At 39.1% G+C, this 20,670-nt stretch overlaps 1 protein-coding gene and 1 long non-coding RNA gene across 2 annotated transcripts in view; both read left to right on the forward strand.

Annotated features, from left to right (window-relative positions):
* The first annotated feature begins 3,286 nt into the window (after positions 1–3,286).
* Positions 3,287–19,802, forward strand: LOC101719439 (uncharacterized). Its single transcript, XR_205008.4, has 3 exons — positions 3,287–3,385; positions 18,823–18,925; positions 19,291–19,802. It is a non-coding gene; the product is annotated as an uncharacterized LOC101719439 (long non-coding RNA).
* A 261-nt stretch (positions 19,803–20,063) lies between these two features.
* Reln (reelin) overlaps positions 20,064–20,670 on the forward strand; it is a 445,708-nt gene continuing 445,101 nt past the window's right edge. Inside the window, 2 exon segments of the mRNA XM_021253949.2 lie at positions 20,064–20,338; positions 20,340–20,515. Of these exon segments, the coding sequence (XP_021109608.2) occupies positions 20,286–20,338; positions 20,340–20,515 (229 nt within the window). The 5' untranslated portion in view covers positions 20,064–20,285.

Below are 20,670 nucleotides of genomic sequence, written 5' to 3' on the forward strand. Positions count from 1 at the left end.
TACTCCTGACGGCTGGAAAACCTGTTTTAGAAAGAAATTTACACTGAAAGGCAAAGTGATGAGAGAAAGATACTGGGCCTGGGCTTTTTGACAACTCTGAAGACACGCCAAACTAGACATTTTATTATATGAGATAATATATTTCATTATTGCTTAAGTCATTTGAAAGCAGGCTAACTGATAATACTACCAGTTAACGAAAATAATAAATTGTCTTATGGACATCATATAAATTTACTTTATTGCATGGCACACTTCCTAAGAACATTCCTTCAACCCACCTGTGAGTAGAAGTGCAGTATGTCTATTTAGGTTCAAGTCCTTATTAAGCTCCTTAGCTTTCTATACAAGAACTTCTTGATACTGACGATCATGGGCCATGTTGAAGACTTTAAGCTAACATATAACTTGTTAATTTAAATCTTTGACATCTCTGAGTTCATTGCCACAAACTCCTTTCCCCAAAGCTCAACTTCCCCTTACTTAAAAAAAATACCCTCAAGTAGGAGAAAAGGGTATAGTTCAGTGATAGAGTGCCTGCCTAGCAATCATTAAAGCCCTGGGTTTGATCTCCAAAAAAAAAGTCAAACAAAACCAGATTATCAGGATTATTTTTATTGAACAGCCTGTTGGTATGGCATTATCACTGTATTTTCAGAATCCTTGTTTTTTTTTCATAGAAGAGTTGCCAAAGTTATTATTAGTTTTAATTCCATACTATCTTCTTTTTCTTCTTTTTTTTTTTGGTATCGGGGATTGAACTCCAGACCTTGCACTTGCAAGGCAGGTGGCGGAATCACTGAACTACATCCCCGGCCATGGAGGCCATGCTATCTTCTTTATATTGTTCCCTCCCATAAGAGGTAACTGTCTTCTAGTATAAAGATTATACTTGAGCAATTTATTTATTTTCAAAATGAAGAACACTATAAAGTTCTCAAAAACTGTGTTTTCCAAAATAGGGGGCCTGAGTGTTATTCACAAGAATAAACTTTGTGTTTTTATATAAGTGACACTATAGGAAATAAATTAATGTAAGCACACTTTGGATCATTTTCACCTTATAATTAAGAGTGGTCCAAGATTTGCCTGAATTCATGTTTGGGCTTTCAGTAGAGTTGATGCCCAGTGGTTGTTCTTGAACTGTTGCCAGGTAATGAGAAAATAACACTCGTGGGGTCCATGCACTAAGGGTGTCTTCTCACCAAAAGAACGCTGAAAGGTCCCTCCACAGGCCCTGTGAACTAGATATCCCAGTAGTCTCATTAGGGAAGAATTGAGTTATCAAATTGTAGCATGTCAAACTTAAATTGACTCTCAGTGTAACACTCAACTCCTATTAATGTCTCAAGTAGGACTTAGTTTCAAACAATACCACCATCTAGCCTATAAAAATGAAGTTGTTGGCTTGGCTTGTTTTTGTAGCTTTGTTTATCTTTAATTAAATGTGAGATAGGTGGATGCATATAAGCTATAACCTCATAGTGTTTATACCTTATATCTTAAGTACACATTTAATAACATCTCAATATTATTCCTTATCAGGAGCAAGTCACATATCTCTTTGTTCCTCTATTTCCTAAACTATAAAAAGGAGATAATTGTGTTATCTACTTAATTAGATTGTGAGGATGAAATTAAAGGTATATAATGTTCTCAGAAAAGTACCTAGAGTTACAATAAACACTCTGAATTACATCTAATCCTAACTACTAATAATTATTTTATTACTATTACAAATAAAATAATTTAAGCCAACACTCAAGTTTTTTTTTTCTTTTATAGGGAATATAGCGGAATCTGATGGTTTTCTTTTCTGTCACCGCTAGTCATCTTAGCAACAGATCTGCCTTCCACTCAGTAACAAGGGTGAGGTTATCATCATAGGCCTTTTTTTGGACTTATGTTTGGTTCGATTTATGTTACTACCCATATTTTCCTTTCTTCTTTGCTCACACTTTTAATTTTTGAAGTCTTGTTATACTTTATATGTCTTTAAAAGCTATCACTAAGTCCATTTTGGAGCACAAGGTGTGGTACATAAAAATCAATAAAAATGCATTCTCACTCAGACTGTGTGAAAGCAGAGCATTTAACAGACAATACGGCTCAGTGGGATGTGTTACCACATACAGGAGGGATTTCAGGACTCATTTCCTGGACTGTTAGATTTTTTTTTAAGGAGTAGGAGTATAATATAATTGGCCACAATTATCTTCTGTCCATTTTATGAATGTTGCAAGTGTTCATTCCAGTTCTGTTAAAAGAAAAACCGTGATGTAATGTTTTTCATGATTTTTAAAAACTATCACAATGAGTTCATTTAGGAGACTTAATGTTGGTCTACTTTTTATTCAGATTTCTAAGTCTTTGATAATTTATTTTTCTTGAGGAGGAAATATGAGCATTAGTGGTACAATGTTATTATTCAGGTCTAGAAGAACAAAATATTATTCCTGATGACAGTTATACAATTTCCGTTTCCTGATCTTTCTGCTCCATTTTCTGGGCTAGAATTCAACCTCGAACATTTTGTGCTGAAATAAATGAAAACCCTGCAGGAGATTTTTTGCTGCCTATTAGAATTTGTTAAGTGAGATAAGAGATAACATGATTCATCAGGTGTTGAAATTTGCTACTTTTAGTTCTTGGGAAAAAATACGTATCAGGGTATTCAGAACTATTTTGCTTTTAAAGCAATTATCACTCTGTGTTAGGAGTTGAGATGGGAGAGAGAAGGGAAGTGATAACTTCACCTATAAGTGTCATCTATATCCACAATTATTCTTTAATTAAAATTTCCTACTCATTCAGCTTGCATCTAATTTTTTCCTGCCAACTATATTTATCTGATATGGTTTAGTAGGGCAATGTGAAGAGAAAAGTGGAACTTTGGGACCTCTAAATAATAACCTTCAAGTGTTTCTTTGTGCTTCCCCACATGCATTCAGTTCAGATATTATAGCATTGACTTACGTTGAAGCAAGACTTAAAGAAAAACAAGTCCTTCCCATTCTTGGGCAGTCCCCTCTCCATCATCCCTCTCTCCCCTGTAGCTGTAACTCCTTGTTCTGATACAGATTAAATTAACAACTATGTCCTATAAACAAAGTTTATGACACTGTGTTCTTGTATGATTCATAAGATACTGTCTTCTTTCAAGGCAAAGTTACAAAACTGTCTGTCCTTGTCCTGCTCTAATAAATTCACTTGCTATGCCACTAGAAAAACCTCCTCCTTTGACAAAATGTATAAAAGCCGGAACTTCTTTTTGTTCAGTGCTCAGCCATTTTAGACACAGAGTCTGCTGAGCTGGTGTATACACCTTAAATAAATCATCCTGACTCCCAGTTGGTCTTCCTGTCTCTTGGAATTCTGCAACAATGTAAGTAAATGATTTCTTATTAGCTATTGCAATATCTGCCTATTAGACTCACATAGAGCCAAACAGCAGAACATTTATTCTTGTTATACTACCATCTTTCACTTTATGTGGTCAAGGTCTACCTTCTGCTAGCAACATGAAATTAGAGGTCTACAAATGGCCTTTCATGGTACCCTTGTGTAACACAATCACCAATTTTGCTTCCTTGAGACCAGTATACACATAGAAACTTGGGGTCCTTTCTTGTCCATGAATCTCCCTAATAGAAAAATGACATGTTTTGAGGTAATAAGAATAATACTAACAGAAGTATATTATATATTTATTATCCTTCAATATCTGAGAATGCTAGTTATGTGTTAAAATTATCTTTTGTAGTGTATTCTTGGATATTCTCAGATGTCTTTGACTTACCTTTAAACTATTACTCCAAATATATATATATATAATTAAATTGAATACAATTCACCTATTAATTTTAGAAGGATAACATTTTTTAATAGTAAAGATCCTCACTGAGGATCAGAGTATATCATTCAATTTGTCCAAGTCCTGGTTTATGGTTGCTAACACAATTTTATATTTTTTCACATACATTTTGTTATAATTACTTGTTATTGTGAATTATATTTCTATTGGTTGTTAATTTTCCATGCTATTCTATTCTGTTATTGCTAGTAAGAGAAGCTAAATATTTTTATATATTATCACCAATTGTTTTTTATTCAATTAATTTATTAAACTAGTCTCTTGGGGTATCTATGTCTATTTACATGTCTTGCAAAAATAATGATTTTTATTTTCTAACATTTTCTAATATTTGTATGAATATTTCATTCCTTGTCTTAATTAGTTCTGAAGTGATGAGATGTGGACATTCTGCCTTGTTCCTGATTTTAATAGAAATGGCTTCAGCATTTTACTGTTCAGTTTGATGTTGGCTCTTGGATTATGCCAAATGGCCTCTCTCATATTTTTCTTCTATTTCTTTTATTGGGAGGTTTTGAAAATTGGGAATAGATGGTGAATTTTGATAAATCCCATTTTGTATACTATTTTTATAGTCATAGCAATATTCATTTTCAACTCAATTTTTTGGCTTAATGAATATTTTGAAAGATTGTTTAATATTGAACTATCCTCACACACCTAAGATAAGCTCAAATTATTTCTCTTTTCATATATTTCTGGATTAGATTGGTAACATCTGATTTAGAATTTTGTATCTATGCTGATGAGCAAAACTGACTTATCTATTGGGTTTTGGGTTTTGTCCAATAGTGTCACTAACTGCATAAAATGGAGATTAATGTATTTTCTATGAGTTAGAGTATACAAATAACATGGATTATTAAATTTTTTAAAGACTACATGTATCTGTTAAGCCACTTGGGCATATAGCTTTTCTTAAAGGTATGTCTTTTGTTAACTTCTCTAATTATTGGTCTGTAATTTGCACATATTTTCTCAATATTTTCTTCAATCTTTCTTCTCTGTGGTTAAATCTGTCTCTCTTTAAAATATGTATATTTTACTTTCTTTTTTTCTTAATCAGGCTTACCCTCAACCCCTTTTCTTTTAAGAACCTGGTTTCAGATTGCTTGTCAAATAAGAATTCAAAGGAGTGTAAAGGGTGGGGCACAGCAGAGAGGAGCCTAGTACAGAGAAAGGCCTCATAGTGGGAAGAGAGAGTAGCCCCTCAGCTCTGCTTCACATTCTTCCTGTAGTTTATACTCAAGGTTTCAAGTCATGCTCTCTCGCTAACAGATTGTCAAGGGTGGCTTGGCACAGGGCTGGAGTGGCAAGGAGAGTTGAACTAACGTGATAACTCTAATAGACTGGAAGATGCCTGCTTCTCTGAAGTAAGAAAGATACTGAAACCATGTTGTCGATGATAGATTTAGTGATTAGATTTGAGTTCAAAGACTGCCTGTTAATCACTAGCTGTCTCTGGCATATTCTAGCCACTTAACTAGTAATTATTTGAATGGATCTCTATGGACTGTTTTTACACTCCCTGAGCCATGACATCTACACCTATGGAATGAAATGGTAATAAGAACCAAGTGACTTTATTGTGAGGATTAAATAAAAATGAGTGCTTTTGCATGTAAATATTTTCTCAGTTACAGAATACTACAAAGGGCGCAAAAGTTACAGTTCAAAACTATACAAAAATTAGACTATTGGTCGGCTAAGTCATCTAATGAACATGTACTGTGTTCTTGTTTCTCTGGTCCTTGTTGTCATTTTCCTCAGTTTCTCTTTTCCTTTGGCCTGGAAATTATTCAGTAATAAATGATTTAGAAAATAAATTTCATCAGCAATAGACGGTTCATTGGGATTAGAGGGAGCGTATACATGGTATATGGTAAAATGGTACGGGTAAAATGTGACCTCAGGGCTTTCTCAGTCCTTAAACTTCAACTTTGTATACTTTTCCCCTAATTTAATAATTAGGTCAAATAACATATCTGATGATAAAACCACACATTGACCTAATTTAGCTTATTCCATTCATTTGAGCTTTTAAAGTTCATCTGGTAGGGATAATAAGGAGGATTATTCTGATTATTAAATCTTTGAAAATGTGATTTTCTTCTCTACGCTCAGATTTCCTTGTTTGTATCTAATTTGGCCAAGGAAAAATAAACACAATTTTGATTTCAAGCTCTCCAAAGACTATAATCAATAGGATACTTAAGATAAGTGTAACAACAAAAAGGCTCTGAGTTAACAAATCATGTATGTTATAATCAATAGTAAATATTGAGTTATGCAATCGTTGAGCCAGGGCCTTCAAAATCTTTGAAGGTTTACATTTAACCATCTTAGAGAATCATTTATACATGTTCATGTTAAAGCTCTGTGAACCAGTTGCTTTAAGTATAGATTAGGAAAATGGTTGTCTCAATCAAGAATAGCCATTTACATCAAATATAAGCAAAACTCAAGGTATTGTGAATACGACAGTCTAGAGAGCTAATATACAACATGAGGACTATAGGTAATAAAAATGTACTATATACTGTATAGGATTCATACTAAATTAGTAGATTTTAGCTGCTCTTGCTACAAAAACAACAAAAATAGGTAACTGTGAAATGATGCATATGTTAATTTGCTTCATTATAGTAACTTTTTACTATCTGTATGCATCCCATACCATCATGCAGTATACCTTAATAATAATAAACCTATTTTTAATGATAATAAAATAAAATTTTTTAAAACAGAAGCGGCATTCTAGTTTTAATATGTTAGAGCTTAGCCAAGGCTCAGTTTATCCTTGAGCAGAAGCTGCGTTGTACTAAAGGTGACTTTGAGGTCAACATTATTTTTCAACAGTAGCACTCTTCCCAGACCTCTCTTAAATTGGCAGTTGTTTTCAACCCCCACCCTCTGCGCATTTTTTTTTCTTTTCCTTTGACCTGGAAATCACAGGGCAGGCTGTTGATGCCTAACCTTTATCAGGCCACCCTTGAGTTACAGCCATGATTCATACTCAAATTCAGAAAAAGAGAGCTCAATGATTAACAGAATCGGGGAGAAAGGCTCTCCTAGGAGGCCATTAGTGAGTTTCCAGAAAGTGCTACTTATTGAATTATAAAGTTTAGGGTTTAGTATCAGCAAGCAAAGCTCTTGACCCCATAACTCCCCAGCCTGTCACCCCTGGGTATGGACCAGCTTATCCAGCCAGGTCAGAGGGCATAGGTCCCTTAGCCAGAGCAGCATGTCGCCTTCACTGGGATGAGGCCTTGGCCTACGGACCTTCTAACTGCAAAGTATTTGTTACTCCTGTGGTGCCTTCGCCTAGAGAAATCCTCTCTAGGCACTTTAAGTGGTTCTTGAAAGAATTATGTCTCACTTACTATCAGGGTTTTGGTAAAATAATACAGAGTGGCTAGACTATATTTCCATGAAAGGAGAGTTAGGAAATTAGCTCTTTTATTATTCACATCACATTTGATGGTCAATCTCAACTGTATGGATATTTAACACTGGGAGCATTTCAGAGTAATTTTTGAGAACCACATATTATAAGAGCATGTAATATATTTCTTTTGTCAAATTTCTCAACTTATGAGACCCCCAAAGGTATACACTTAGTCATACTGAAAAAGAAAACAATTATTAAAACCTTTGATTAGAATTCTACCTTCACTGAAAGGCACGCAATTTAGCAGTTCACATTATTGTTTTGTGCCTTAAAGTAAAATACAAACTACCATAAAATGGAAGATTTTGGTGATCATCAGTGTTTCAAAAATACTTTGGATGAAGGCTCTCTAAAACATAAGTAAAATTAAAAAGTGGTGAGTGCACCTTGCCAGAAGTAGTTTTGTGAAGTAAACTAGTAGGAGTTTTGCCAGAAGGAGGAATAATGCTGTAAATAATCTCATCTTATTAAAAAGAATTTAATATTAGAAAGCCATTAACAAAAATCTGCCTTATGTTTGAGAACTCTAACATTATAGAAGTTATAAAGTTGGTCTCTGTTAAGACATGGTTGCATGCATTTGCTGATTGTGCTGCACATGCTGGCACAAAATAATAATGGTGATAATTTTAAAGGCTTCAATTTAGTCAAACTATCACTTACATAGTTCATAAAGTATTAAAACTGCATTTTAAAATCAATTATAACTACCATTTCTAATAATTGAGCATATAACTTACAGATATTAAACTTATAAATTGGGGTAGGGCTCTATAATTTGATTCTTAGCTTTGTGGGATCTTATAAAACAAAATTCAAAGTGCTTTAGAATAATCAGAACCACTGAGGGCAAGAAATGCTTGGAAAGGACTAGCGTTTTGTCAGAAATGGTTGAATACAATCCCCAAATCAAATGCTATAGTCATACCATTTGTACCACTCAGCTGGATTTGAGCACGCTTAGTCATGAGTCCAAATTCATTTCCATATCTTAATACTAAAGCTATTGTATTGGTCTTGTCATAAACACCATCTCCAGAATTTAAATGTCAAATTGTGATATTTAGCACCTTCCTGTATTCCTTCTTTGTAAAAATACCCATGACACCAGCAGCAAATGTGTACAACTAGGACTTAACAGTGACCAGTTTTATAACTTTTAAAGTGTTTCAATGTCTATTAGGCAAATTTTGTCAACAGCCTTTCTCTTATTAAATCCTTTCATACTAATGAACAAGAAAGTGTTCATTTATCTATTTGAAAGAAAAGATATATAATCCTAGACTGTGTAGTGCTGAGTTTATGTCTTTAAAGGAATGGTCAGACCTGTCTGTGACTTTGAGGAATGTCCACATTGATATTACATTATTTTCACTGACTGAAAAATAAAGACAAAAATGTGTCATTGTATCCACGATGTGAAAAATAAAATCTCGTAATATCATAGGCATGGAAGTCACTTATCATTTCACATTTAGAGCTTTGTTTGAAACTGACCCATGACCCACTTGAGGTCAAAGTTCATGCAACTGGCAAGTAATGGTGGCATTATTGTGTGTCTCTGACATGTAAAGTGCACAAAAAAGGAATTCACAGAGATTAATTGTTTGGAATGAACAAGTCTCCTCTAAGCCTTAAAAACTTTCTCAAATTCAAATGAGGATAAAGAATGAGAGAAATAAATTATTAAAGGTGACGAGCTTTATTCTTATACCCCTTGCAAATGCTTGGGATTCCTAGTTCTTGAATATTTTTATGCTTTTCAGAATGAATTTCATGGTCCAAGCCTATATGTTCACTAATCGTGACAGAACTTTAGTTAGTGGGATAGTGCTATATTTCAGCTATGCAATATGTTAAGTAGACTTTTATGTCCAGGCTTAAACCTTAACTATGATTTACCATATTTAGAAGAGAGTGGGCAGCAAAAATTCAGAATTGGAATGGGATGTTCTCTGTAACCTGTGCGTTGCCCAAATTTCTGCCATGAACACCTGTGTGCCATTCACAGACCAGGCTGGTGAGGAGGGAAGGAAGTCTGATGCTTTACAAGAAAAACCATTTACCTCCTGCCTCTCCAGGCTGGGGAAAGAGTCAAACAGCGTTTCTCTTCTCTCTCCAGCATCCCTTTCCAAAGGGGGAAGAGCTTCCTTTTGGCCTCTATGTGACAAATAAGAGGGAAGTGCTGCCCAGGCTGATACTCCCAATGGAGGGTTTGTCACGGCTAGGAAGGGGTACACAGTGGTCTAACTCACAGCTCTGCTGCTTAGTAGGGACCTTGGGAAAGTCAGCCTTTTTTTTTTTTTTTTTTTTGGTACTGGGGATCGAACTCAGGACATTCCGCTTGCGAGGCAGGCGGCGGAATCACTGAGCTAAATCCCTGGCCCTAGTCATCCCTTTCTGACTCCCATTAATTGGAACATAGCTACTCTCATGATAAACTGTAGAGGTGAGGAGTTCCAACAAAAACTGCATCTTGTGCTGAGGTTTAAATGTTTTTGTTCCCTCCAAATTCATGTGTCAAAAGCTTAACCCTCAATGCAACAGTTTTGGAAGATGGGGCCTGATGGGAAGTGTTTAGGGTCTGCCTCATGAATAGATTGATATCTTTGTTTAAAAAGAAAAGGCTTGTGGATGGGTTTGCTCTTTTCTGCTGTGTGAGGAACAGCACTATGCCACATTCATGATGTCATCGTGAGGTAGAGACTAAGCTCTCATCAAACACCAGAGGCCAGGGCCTTGATTGTGGACTTAGCCTCCAGAATTGTGTCAAATAAACTTCTGTTCATTATAAATTGCCTAGCCTCAGGTATTCTTTTATAGCTGTACAAAATGAACCAATACAGGTTCCAAAGCCATAAATATTTACCACTTGGCCCTTTATAGGAAAAGTTTGTTGACCTCTAATCTAACCTAGGTGGTAGGGCAGCAAACTGACTAATCTCTCTCCCATAACCATCCACAAGAATATTAACTTATTAAAATATTTTAAAAACAAATCAGTTATAATTACATCAATAAAATCTTAATGGATCTATGACAGGCATTTTTTTAGTGAGTCCGTTCTCCAGGCCTACCAGGAAGTGCCCACATCTTCGGCCATACACATCCTTTGTTTAAGCCTATTTTTACTTAGCTGAACACAGTGTCTGTGTTCATTTACTCCACTTGGGTTGGCCTTTGCATCCCTACCTCACACCTCTATGGCTGGGTAGTTCTGACTTGTCCTTAACACTTAGCCCAAATATTCTTTAAGACATTTCCTTGAAGAATATTTCAGCACCCCTACCATTTCATCCCATTACTTTCCTTGATGACACTCAATTCTAAATGCTGTAGTACATATTACTTAAGCAAAATATTTATCACACTAAATATTACAATCACTTATCTGTATGTTTCCTCCATTAAATTATAAAGTCATTGAGAAAGTAAATCATCTTTCCTTCCTCTTATATCACCCGGCCCTAGCATGGTGCTCGCTTGTCCTGCTGCAGGAGGTGAACAATATGTAATGAATAAATATTTTTAAATTTTGTCACTCCAACCTCTTATACGCAAAATTATGGCTCCTTTTTTTTTTTTCTTTTTTTTTTGGTAATGGGGATTGAACTCCAGACCTTGTGCTTGCGAGGCAGGCGGCGGAAACACTGAGCTAAATCCCCGGCCCTATAGTACTTCAAATATTGAAATAAATATATATATGTGTGTGTGTGTGTGTGTGTGTGTGTGTTTGTACCAGGGATCAGATTTGGGACCTTGTGCTTGTGAGGCAGGCAGCGGCATGGCTGCCTATTTTAATGGGAGGAATGTCCATAGATGTGTAATCCTCTCTGCAAGTGGTTTTGAATACTGTGAAAAGAAAGTGGGTGGGTTTCTATAGTTTTATCTTTGTCTGTTACAGAAAACTCACTGAGTACAGATACTATCAAATTTTAAGATTAATTTTCTTTTTGTGGTGAAAAGTCTCCAGCAAGGTCATGTGCTCAGAAAGTATGGATTAAAGTTTTTACAAGCTCAGGTGTACCAAGGCACTGATAATGTGGGTACTATTTTCTCAGGCATGAAATGTTTCTGAATAATTTTCCCATTACATCAGTGTACACAGCATTGAATCCAACAATATTAAACAAATCCTTCTTTTTTATTTAACTACACTGGAAAGCTTTACAGAATCATACATTATTCATTATTATACATGTAGGACTTTATCATAGAAGTAGCAAACTGAAGGCACAAATAGGAAACACTGTAAATGTGAAGTTGTGGAGAATGAATTCTGGCCTCTATTTTAGAATGACTCAGTCTTAAGCTAAAATTCAATGGGTTGAGGATGTAGGATACCTGCCTAACATGTGTGAGCCCTTAGATTTGAGCCCTGGGACCACCAAAAGATGAAAACAATTCACTTCGCCATGAACGCCCCTTCTAAAAACCAGCCCCAGCCAGCACTCATCATTAAACACAAGAATGCATTTGGCATATTAACAGCTATTCCAAAGTCCCTGCAATATGTGACATGGCATGAACCTCGACTAGGCAATGGAAGGATGTCTGGATCCTCAGTTGGTGCAGGGGACATCTGTTGCTTGTTCTGCTCAGCATCACTTTCCCCTCGTGTGGTCAGTTCTCTTTTGGAGACCCATTCCCCTCCTCCCTCATAATGCATGTGGTTTTGGTGGGTCTGACTCTACACTTACCCTGGGCTCCAGGAGATGGGTTCCAGTGGAGACAAACAGCATTTCCATCACAGTGACTGGTCCAAGAACTGGCACATGAGTCTCAGGCGATCCAGTGAGCCCCAGCTTTGTGATGATGACACATTCCTGGATTTGCCAAGGGCCATCCCTATGAATGGGCCTGCCTGGGACCACTGCTACTGCCAGAAAGAGAAGTGCTAAGAGACAGACAGAGTACCGCCAGTATTGTGTCAGCTGCACCTGAAACTAGAACTTCCTCTGGACTTTTTAGCTATCCTAATCAGTAAATAACTTTTCGATTAAATTACACTGAGCTAGGGTCTCCATTGGTTAAATCAAAAAGTTCTGTCATATCCAATTGACAAATAATACTGTAATAAAATTAAAAGCTGCCTGGAAAATATGCCTGGGAAAATTTCAAAGAGTTCAAATAATAGAGAAGTAAAAGAAAATATAAAGAGAATGACTATTAAATATCTCCAAAAATATTTTGAAGATAGCTTGAAAAATTACTCAAACTATCTTTGGAAAACAACTCAATTGGAAATAATAGATGAGGAAAGATGGTATTATATTTTCACTTTCCAGTTTTAATTCCATAATTTTGAGTATAGCATAACATTTTAAGTATTATAATTGATATTTAACAAAGGGGTAATTTTTATTTAATTAGATATTTTAAAAAGGATTAATTATATTAAAATTTATTATGAAATGTTTCATACATATGAAAATATATTGAAACATAAATATATAAAATAACATAACAAATACCTGCGAACATACCAGTCCATTTAAAAGAGTTGAAGCCTCTCATATTACTCCCCAACAAATCCCTCTTTCTCCTGCCTACACGTAATTATCATTCTGAACTCATTCTATGTTATTCCTATACATTTCTTCATACTTCACCGTGTATGAATACCTAAACATATAATATTATTTAGGATATATATAAACTTTATATAAGTGATATAGTAGTATATATCTTCTTTAATTTGCTTTTTAAAACTAAACATTATGTTTGTGAGATTCATGTTGAAATGACTAGCACTTCTTCATTTTCACTACAGTGTAATATTCTACATCAAGTTCTTAGCAGGTTGAAAACCTGGTAGCAGTTGAGGGAAATCTTTGAAGTAGGATTGTTATGAACATTTCACTGAAATTTAGCATTTCCTCCAATTACAAAGCAGGCCACCAATGATAGTAGTATGTGACTTTGTCATCAGTAAAAAGCACAAAAATTCTGCTATTACATTATGATTGTTATGTAGTACTTGAAATATAGATAGAACTCATTTCTTTGAAATTAAAATTTGCTAGTCTTGTTAATATATTTTATTTAATGAGTTCATAAACATATATATTGCTATAATACTTTTAGTATACTGACAACCACAAAAATACAATTTGCTGCTTTATAATTCTATATATTTTATATAAAGGCATTAAAATGTTTAAACATTATCCTGAGAAGAGCTGCACAGTCCTCCTGAGACACCAAAGCGGTCCTTCTCATGAACAAGGTTAAGAACCTTTTCTTCCAAGCAATTACACTCCTGCATATCTAGCCAGGAGAAATTAATACGACTGTCTGCACAAAGACAACTATGTAAATGTCCTCGGCGACAGTGTCCATGGTCTCACAAAAGTGAATGGCCTGTCTATACACTGGGACACTGTGGTAGCAATGAAAGAGAACTACTGGCCTGGAGGGAAGCCTACTAGTACAGCACTTGTGTAGCAGACGTGAAGCCCTGAATTCCATCCCCAGCACCACAAACAACAAAAACTACTGGAACGTGCTACAATGTGGATGAACTTCAAAAATGTGCTGAATGAAGTCAAATATAAAAGACCACATATTTTATGAATCCATTTATATGAAATGTTCAGAAAAGCATCCTCCACCCAATAGTCAAATATAGCACCATCAAACTGTTCATACTTACAACATACTACTTACTACATACGTAGTTGTACTGATGAATATGTGTGGGAGATTTGCCTCTGGAACATGTCCTTCAGGCCACTTACTGCATTGGTGGCAATGTTGTGTGCCATTTGCCTGGAACCATCAGACTATCAGAGCAAGGTATACCAGATGTACTAAATATGTGCTTCATTAGATTGGTAATCATGACACCTGAGACTTCACTTACAGCTGCACTGGCAGTTTGTATTGATCCTATAGGTTTGTGCCTTTTAAATACAGGAAATCTGCTTCAGTGGAATTATATTTCAGGTGATACCATAAAATGTAATATAGTTATAACTGCAAGTATTGCATTACGTTGTATATCCCTGACTGATAAGAACTTACATGACATTTTGTGTTACCTTAGAAGAATTTCCCACAGATGAGCTTCTGGCCCTTTCCCTTTCACACCATCACCATCACTTTAGTCATGTCAAAAACAAAACAAAATAAACAAAACAAAACAAAATCCCAGTTCAGAGTCACTCTAATGGCAGTCTACACAAAGAAATGTAATGGAGTACTAGTTAGAATACAAAGCAAGCTGGGCATGATGGTGCATGCTTATAATACCATTTACTCTGGAGGCTGAGTCAGGAAGATTACACATTTGAGGCTAGCCTGGGTAATTTAGTGAGACCTTGACTCAAAAAAATAAATAAATAAAAAGGGCTGGGGATGTAGCTCAATAGTAGAGTGCTTGCCTAGAAAGTATGAGAACCTGGGTTGAATCCTTAGCAGTTAAAAAAAAACCCAAACAAAAAACAAATACAACAATCACAGTAAATAAACAATAACAAAAAGGGAGAGCATAGTTAAAATATCTTTTCAAATTTTACAGAACACCTGTGAACTTCTAGATCCCTCTCAGGGCCTTACAGGAAGTTCAATACAAGTGGAAGGCCCCATACTTAGGCTCTAATTGGAAGTCAAGGATCCAATTTTATAATGTTTAATATGACTACCAATTGTCTCAGAACATATATTGAATTTTTCTGTTCAATATTCTGTTGTTTCCTCTTTTGATCTGCAGTGCCAGCTGCCACATATTGAGTTCCCATATCATTGAGAAGCCACATTCTTATGTACTCACTGCATGCACTAGTCCAGCTTCCCTTCTTCTAACATATATGTTAGAGCTTCTTCTAACATATATGTTAGTGGAATCGGTTTCTTACAATTTGCACAAGGGCCTGCACATTTACATCTTGTACTAGGTCCTACAAATTAGGTATTAGTAGCTAGTTCCTGTTTTTAAAATATCCTAGTTTCTTAGTGATCTCCTTGACTTTCTATAAGCCCCCAAATCTTAGAAAATTAAGTTTTATATTAGATCCACTTATTTTACAAGAAAAAAGTCTCCTTGAATATCTAGTATTTCATACCATCAGAAGCAAATATAAGTAATTCTGTTGCTGGATTTTAAATTTCACTTACCATATTTTTTACTTTGAGAATACTTCATCACACTTGATGGTTCCATATTAAATTTTCTAAATTTAAAAATATGCATATCTTATACTGTAGAGCTGATAATTTCAATATCCAAATGTTTTTTGTGCATCTGAGGCTGGTAGTCTATTGTTTATGACCATTCACTAGCTTCCTCTTTCTCACAGAACCAATGATTTTTTCATTATGAACATGTGCTCCATGAGCCTTATTTGCCAAAATTCTTTGAAGCTTGACTTAAATGAGTTTATGTTTGGTTTTTCCTTCTGAGAAATGATTTGGGTTGGGTTCTTCTAGGCACATGGGACCATTTTTAAACCAGGACCACTTTAAAATTAATTCAGGGCATGAGGTTTTTAAATTAAATAGAAGTGTGAATTTGGGTAAGAAACTCTTGAAAGCCAGATTGTAATTTTAAATTTTGGTGAGACAGTTCCCCTGTCATCACTATTCTCTGTCAATAATCAGATAAATGAAGGATATATGTTTATAACATAAATTATAAAATATATAAATTATTTATTATATAAATATTATACATTTTTTCTTGTTTTCCTTTCCATTGAGGGTCTAGCTATTGGCAGATAAGTCATGGTTCTATGCATAAATTTCCCATGAGGGTGTTTTGTAAATTATCTGTTTGTACTTTATCAGAGACAGATACTTTTGTAAAGTAAAATAAAAATGAATTACTAGAAAAATGGAAGTCACTTGAAAGTCAGTACACAATAAAATTGCTATAAATATTTCTAAACCCTCAGTTTCTGTACATTTCTCAACATGGACTGGCACTAGATAGTTTGTAAACTAATCTGCAAACTACACTTGAGCAGCACAGTCATATCCTTCCTCTCACCCGGCAGAGGTCCTCTACTTTATCTCCTGTCCCCACACGGCACATGGCCATCAAAGGGGAAATCCAAGGACTTTGGGAATGGGCAGTCTCAGAGTGCTGGGTGGGCTGGACACTCACTGCTTATCTCTGGATTCCTGCTTTCACTTCAGTCTTGACTTCGAAGGAATTCTCTTTACTTCTTATAAGTTCTGCTAAACTGGTGTCTTGAAAGAGGTTCCTTCCACCCCATGACCTAACACTCCACCTCCTGACTGAAATGTACTCATACGTTCCCCCAAAGACACGTGCAAGTGTATGTTTAACTGCATTGTCCACAGCTGAACAGCAACAAAATTGGAAAATATTTCCAAATTGAAAATAGCTAAATACCTATTAATTATGGATAATGATAGTTTCTTGTTTGCAGAGCAGTGAGAATGAACACACTCTTGCTATATGCAATAATATAAATGATTCTTTCAAGCACCATTTTGAGTCAAGCCAAATGTGAAATTGATATCCTGCCTTTGAAAACAGGCAACGATAACCATCTAGAAGACCTGTTATATCTCTGCTTAAAACCCCTTCCATCCCTCTGGCATGTTGAAAGGGGCCCTGGGGACTTCTGCCTAATGTCCCCTGGGTGGTGCTTACACAGGATGCTCCATTGCATAGTGCTTTACACTTCCAACTTGTTTGCCTTTTGTGGACACGTTATGCTTCATTAAAAAGTTTACTTAATAAAAGTATTTTACAAAAAACCTGTTTATCCACCAGCAACAATTTATCAAGCTGCAAAAGCCTGAAGGTTGTGCACCATCTTTAAAATATGCCCTTTTATGTCTGTGTCCCGCCAGTCACCCAGTCTTGTCGTTCCCGCTTCTAATACATCTCAGTTCCATTCTCCCTCTTCATCTCCTCTCCAGACTGTCATCTCTCACAGGAGCTGCTCAAACCATGTCCTGATCCTTTCGCTGTATCTACTTTCACTGCTTGACATGCCCTCCCCTCTATAACCAAGACCATCTTCCCAATGTGGGAATATGACCGTGATACCTATTTGCTTCAAATCTCTTCCATGCATCGCCACTGTTTCTAGGAAACAGGCCAAAATCTGTACTGTGCAGACAAGGTCCTGGCAGTCTGGCAGTATGCATGCTAGCAGCTTGGCTGGGCTGGTTCCCACCTGCACTCATCCTTCGTGGGCCCTGAATCTACCACTTTGTTCTCCATTGAGAATCTTTTAGCCTGGAATAGCTTTTGCATCTTATCCCCACCACTTTTACCCAACTAAATTTTCCTAGATCTTAGCCTCTTCCTCCATTAAACCTTACTGTTCTATTTTTCCTGCCACTTTTTATTTCCCTTTAGAGCACATACCTCTTTTATACCTCCACAATCGATCAGAGTAACTGGTGTTGATGTCTCTTTCTTCCACTGAAAGGTTAGCTCTGTGGAGTACAAACTGTATTTCTCCAGTGCCTAACATAATGCTTTCCATCTCATAGTTAATGAGTTGATATTTGTTGGGTAAAGGAATGAGTAGATGTACTTTGATACAAAACTAGAAACTGTTCTGTAGACAATTGCATTAAAACATTATGTGGGGTATTTATTTAAACCCTGTATTAAATGTATTAGAAAATTCTTTCTTTTTTTTTTTTTACATTCTGACCTTCTATTCTTCAATTCATTCTGATTATGTCACCCCCGACCCAAATCTCCCCTTCACCTATGTGCTGCTTCTCTGGGTGCATTCCATACCACTCTTCCCTCTTCCTGCTGCCCTTTTTGGGCCTTGAACACTGCAGGAATGGTACTGCTTTAGGGCCTCCGTGTGTGCAGGGTGAGCTCTTCCAGAGAAACTTTTCTTCATTCTCCGATCTAAAGTAACCTTCCCCTCTGCATCATCCTCTCCAAATCATCCTATTTTGCCATAGTATCTGTCATTGTCCAAGGATCTGTCTGGTGTATGCATTTGCTGTGTCCCCAACACTAGATTGTAAACTCTACAGGGAAAGCGCTTTGTTACTTTCTTCATGGCTCTGTCCACTGCATCCAGCAGGTTACCACACAGATGGTGTTTGATAAGTATTGACTGACTGACTGATTGAATGCATTAGTTACCCAGCATTCATTCATCTTTTCTTATGGAACAGTGCGGTGCCTTTTTTTTTTTTTTTTTTTGTAGCGATGGAAATAGTCTAATACAGCACCTGCTAGCCACATGTGACTACTAGATACTCGAAATGCGGCTGAGACTGAGGAACTTTTCATATAAGGATCTCCCTGTGGCTAGGGCCCACCATACTGAATGGTGCAGCCTCAAAGACTTTAGGATTCCTGTCAGGAAAGGTCGGCCAGAGCCCTGCCACCAACAGGTGGTGGTAGCTGCCTCCCCTGGAGCTATGGTGGCAGACAGTTGCAGGGCGAGAGCCTTTGGAACCAGCCAGGCTGCCTTGCACCCAGACGTTGCCACTGATTTTGGACAAGTTATTAACATTTCTGTTTCCTTCCTTGCCTTTCCAGGTGGTGTCAGGATTAAACGAGATTCAAGATCTACAGTCTACAGCCTGTCCCCAGCACGGAGCTAGTGTAATGATGCTTATTACAGGTCCCATCTGTGTACACGGTATCTATGGCAGTTGAGTCCGGGGGACTTAGTAAGGGGGACCAGGAGGCACCTAGAAGTGGGCCCCTTCTACCTGTCTAACCTGGGCCTGGGCAAGGGGAAGAAAAGCAATCTCTTCCTTTTGCAAGGAAATGAGTACAGAGGTACTTGGACCCTGACTCTTTCACAGCCCCAGATGCAGGGAGACAGGGCCCCTTCCACCTCATAGTCTCCTCACTCTGCGCGAGGACTTATCTCGCTGCAAGCCCGGGGTGGGTGGGGAGAGGCATTAGAAGCTGGCAGCCCGCTCCCCGCTTCCGGATGCGCGGGACCTGCCGGCGTCGGCGGTGAGAATGGTGCTGACGGATGGCTTCGCCTCCCCGCAGCCTCGCGCAGCAGCTCGGTACCAGCGCTCCATCCCCGCCGCCCGCAGCGCCGCGACGCCTTCTTCTCACCCATCTCGGGGACCCCAGTCATAACTGACATTTAAAGGAAATAAACATGGACTTTAAAAATCACTACACCCGGTCGCAGTGAAAAACAGAACTGGCTGGCGGCTGTCGGGTCTCGGCTGGCCAGCTCTTCCAGCCTCACAGTTTCCCACACCCGAACCCCACAAATCACCATTTCCAGGCACCACGCGAGGCTGCCAATTCCACTTTCGCTTAATCTCCTTTCAAATCCGGCTACAGAGGCGGCTCTGGGCCGCGGCGATGCGCGGGGAGGGAGAGACGCGGGCCCGGAGATGGCGACGCGGGGCTCGTGCAGCCTCGGGGACGCAGGGCGCAGACAAAGGACCCGCGCCATGCCTTCCCCGCTCGTCCTCCTGGGAGAGAGGGGACGACCCGGGCCGGCGTCTCCCTTGGACAGCCGGGCTGGAGGCTCCGGTACCAGGGGCTCCGCGTCCCGCCCCGCCGACGCGAGGCCGGGTCCCGCCAGCGCCGCGCCCACGGCCTCGGGCGCTCGCGGGGCTCTGCCAGCTGGGGCTCGGCCGGCTGGGGCTCGGGGAGCGCGCGCCCCGCCTGTGCCGGGAGCCGCCGCTGCCGCGAGCCGAGGGCGGGGCGCGCGGGCGGGGGCGCGGCCGGGACACGTGTGGCGGCGCGCGGGGAGGGGGGGGGGACGCGGCGCCCGGGGCTTTAAGACGGTGCGGAGGGGCGGGCGCTTTCCCAGGCCCGGCTGAGGAGCGTCGCGCGCAGGCGGTGGCGGCGCGGAGCTGTGGACGACGCACTTGCTCTCGGTACCCGCGGCCCGAAGTAACTTTGGGAGCCGCCATCTCCCGTGAACTTCCCGGCGGGGCCGCTACAAGCCCGCTCCGCCCGCTCCGTCCGGCGCCGCCACCCTGCGTGCGCGAGCGGTGCGCGGGGCGCTTGGCGGCGGCAGCATGGGGCGCAGCGCCCGGGCGCCGCGCACTTTCCTCCTGGCCCTGCTGCTGCTGGGGCGCCGCGCTGAGGGCGCGCGCCGCGGGCGGCCACTACCCGCGCTTCTCGCCCTTCTTTTTCCTGTGCACCCACCACGGGGAGCTGGAAGGGGACGGGGAGCAGGGCGAGGTGCTCATTTCCCTGCACATTGCGGGCAACCCCACCTACTACGTGCCGGGACAGGAATACCATGGTAGGTACTGAGCTCCCCGCGCGCTCGCCGCCCCGTGCGCCCCGGGCGCAGCTTTCCTTTCTCTCCTCCTCCGCCTCCGCCTCCCCCTCAGGGGCCCTGGAGACCCGAAACGTGACAGCTCTCACCTCTGCGCTGCGCTCCGTGGAGAGGGAGCA

The sequence above is a fragment of the Heterocephalus glaber genome, unplaced genomic scaffold (assembly GCF_053883595.1).
Source record: "Heterocephalus glaber isolate CG9 unplaced genomic scaffold, H.glaber_assembly_v1.0 deba00000676, whole genome shotgun sequence".
Lineage (NCBI taxonomy): Eukaryota > Metazoa > Chordata > Mammalia > Rodentia > Bathyergidae > Heterocephalus > Heterocephalus glaber.